Source organism: Trypanosoma equiperdum, assembly GCF_001457755.1.
Source record: "Trypanosoma equiperdum strain OVI genome assembly, contig: ctg_456, whole genome shotgun sequence".
Classification (NCBI taxonomy): Eukaryota; Euglenozoa; class Kinetoplastea; order Trypanosomatida; family Trypanosomatidae; genus Trypanosoma; species Trypanosoma equiperdum.
The window spans coordinates 2862-4566 of record NW_027124372.1 but is presented as its reverse complement, the minus strand read 5'-3'; the positions used below and the strand labels follow the sequence as shown (position 1 = coordinate 4566).

Below are 1705 nucleotides of genomic sequence, written 5' to 3'. Positions count from 1 at the left end.
AAAACAGATGGAAAACATAAATGAAGAGGGAATTACCACCAGAAAGAAGTACAAGCGAAAAGCAAGAGCAGAGTTCGCTAAATCCACAAGTGCGAAATTAGAGAAGCTGTACAACACAGCGGTCAGAGTAAATGAAGACTTAGCAAACACCAAGCGGTTAATAACCACTGAAGAAACGAAAATAAAAAAGGAACTGCGTGAAGCGTTGCTTGGAGGGACTCGGGACGGCGGAGCACAAAAGCCGGCAGCCGACGCAGCTGCTTTCACCGCCAACTATGCCACGTCTTGCACTGGCAGCTCAGGCCCAGGGAAATCGCTTGCCAACGACCTTGTTTGCATCTGTGGGACTGGCAGTTCTTCGGACGCCACAACCCTCGTACAATGTACATCATTCACGGACGGCGGCGGCTACAGCGACACTCACACAGGCGGGACAACCAACGCAATTAAAATATACAACAAACTGGCTGCAATATGCCAAAAGAGCGCTGCGACAGAAGAAGCCAGCCCTGAGAACATAGCAGCAGCAATTTCAGTCTTCACCTCGTTGCTGGGCCGCAACAGCCATAGCGGCGCGACCAAAAAAGGCGCTTATTCGTTTGGAAAAGGCGAAGACAACTCAAATCAGTGCAACGGCGGAGCAGCTAGCGGGCAATCATTTGTTAACTACGTGGCTATAGTAGAGGCCGGCAGCGGCACGCCCATAACAACAGCAATAGCGTGGTTAAAGCACTTGACCACAGCGAGGACACAGCTAATTACTAGGCGACAGCTGCTACAAAAAAAGGAGAAGGAACAATCTCGTCTGATATCACTAGCCGACAAAATGCAAGAATTATATCAAGAGGCCTTGCATGCCGAGCGTCCGGTCACGACACAAACACAGAGCAAGCCACAACCGACACCAGATCCTGAAAAGCAAAAAGCATGCGAGAAACACACTAACAAAACTACGTGTCAAGCAAATTCTTGCAAATGAAATGGCCCTGAAGAAACAATAGGAAAGTGCGAAGCTAAAGGTGGAGAAGGACAGACAAACGCAGCAGGAAAAGGATGTGGAGCTACAGGCGCAGCAGCTACAACTGGGTGGGCAAAGCACGACACTGATAAAACCGCCTGTGAAAATGACAAAATAGGCGACAAGCAAAATTGTGCATTTATAAAAGGGAAGGGAGAAACAACACTGAAAGATTAAAGTATCACTAATCGGACACGAAAGAAGGTGTTTATGAGGAACATAATATCTGCAATAGCACGCTGTCAGTATCATATTGATTTTAATTTCAACTACTAAAACCTTTTATATAGCTCTTAATTCGTGTAAGGGTAATTTAAGAACCATAACTTGCAGCATGCATCAGCAAAAACAAAGAAGCGCAAAGGAAAGACTTTTTGCAATCAAATTACTAACCATTAAATGCCATCGCTTGAAAACGAAGAAAGATAATCTGAAAAAGAAACAGGAGAGGATTCATGACAGTGAAAACACGTACATTTACATTGTTATTCAGTCAGTGGCAAGCATAGACGTAACTGTGCAAAGGTGATCCCACTAATACCCATAAAGGTTGAAATTTTAGATATATAAAGCTTTTCAATGACTTGTAGCTACAGGAAACTGGTATGCTACAGAATAGATGGAAACTTCATAGATAGGTGAGGAAGATGTGTTGGTATTATATAAATGGAGGTAGGCTGGAGTTCC

The 1705-nt window shown here is 44.5% G+C and overlaps 1 protein-coding gene across 1 annotated transcript; it reads left to right on the top strand.

The window, feature by feature from the left end:
- Nucleotides 1-7: 7 nt before the first annotated feature.
- TEOVI_000196400 (Trypanosomal VSG domain containing protein, putative) lies at nucleotides 8-979 on the top strand (the record flags this gene model as incomplete). The annotated part of the gene is made up of 1 exon (XM_067225116.1): nucleotides 8-979. The coding sequence occupies one exon, from the start codon at nucleotides 8-10 to the stop codon at nucleotides 977-979; it is 972 nt and encodes a 323-aa protein (XP_067081217.1).
- Nucleotides 980-1705: the final 726 nt, after the last annotated feature.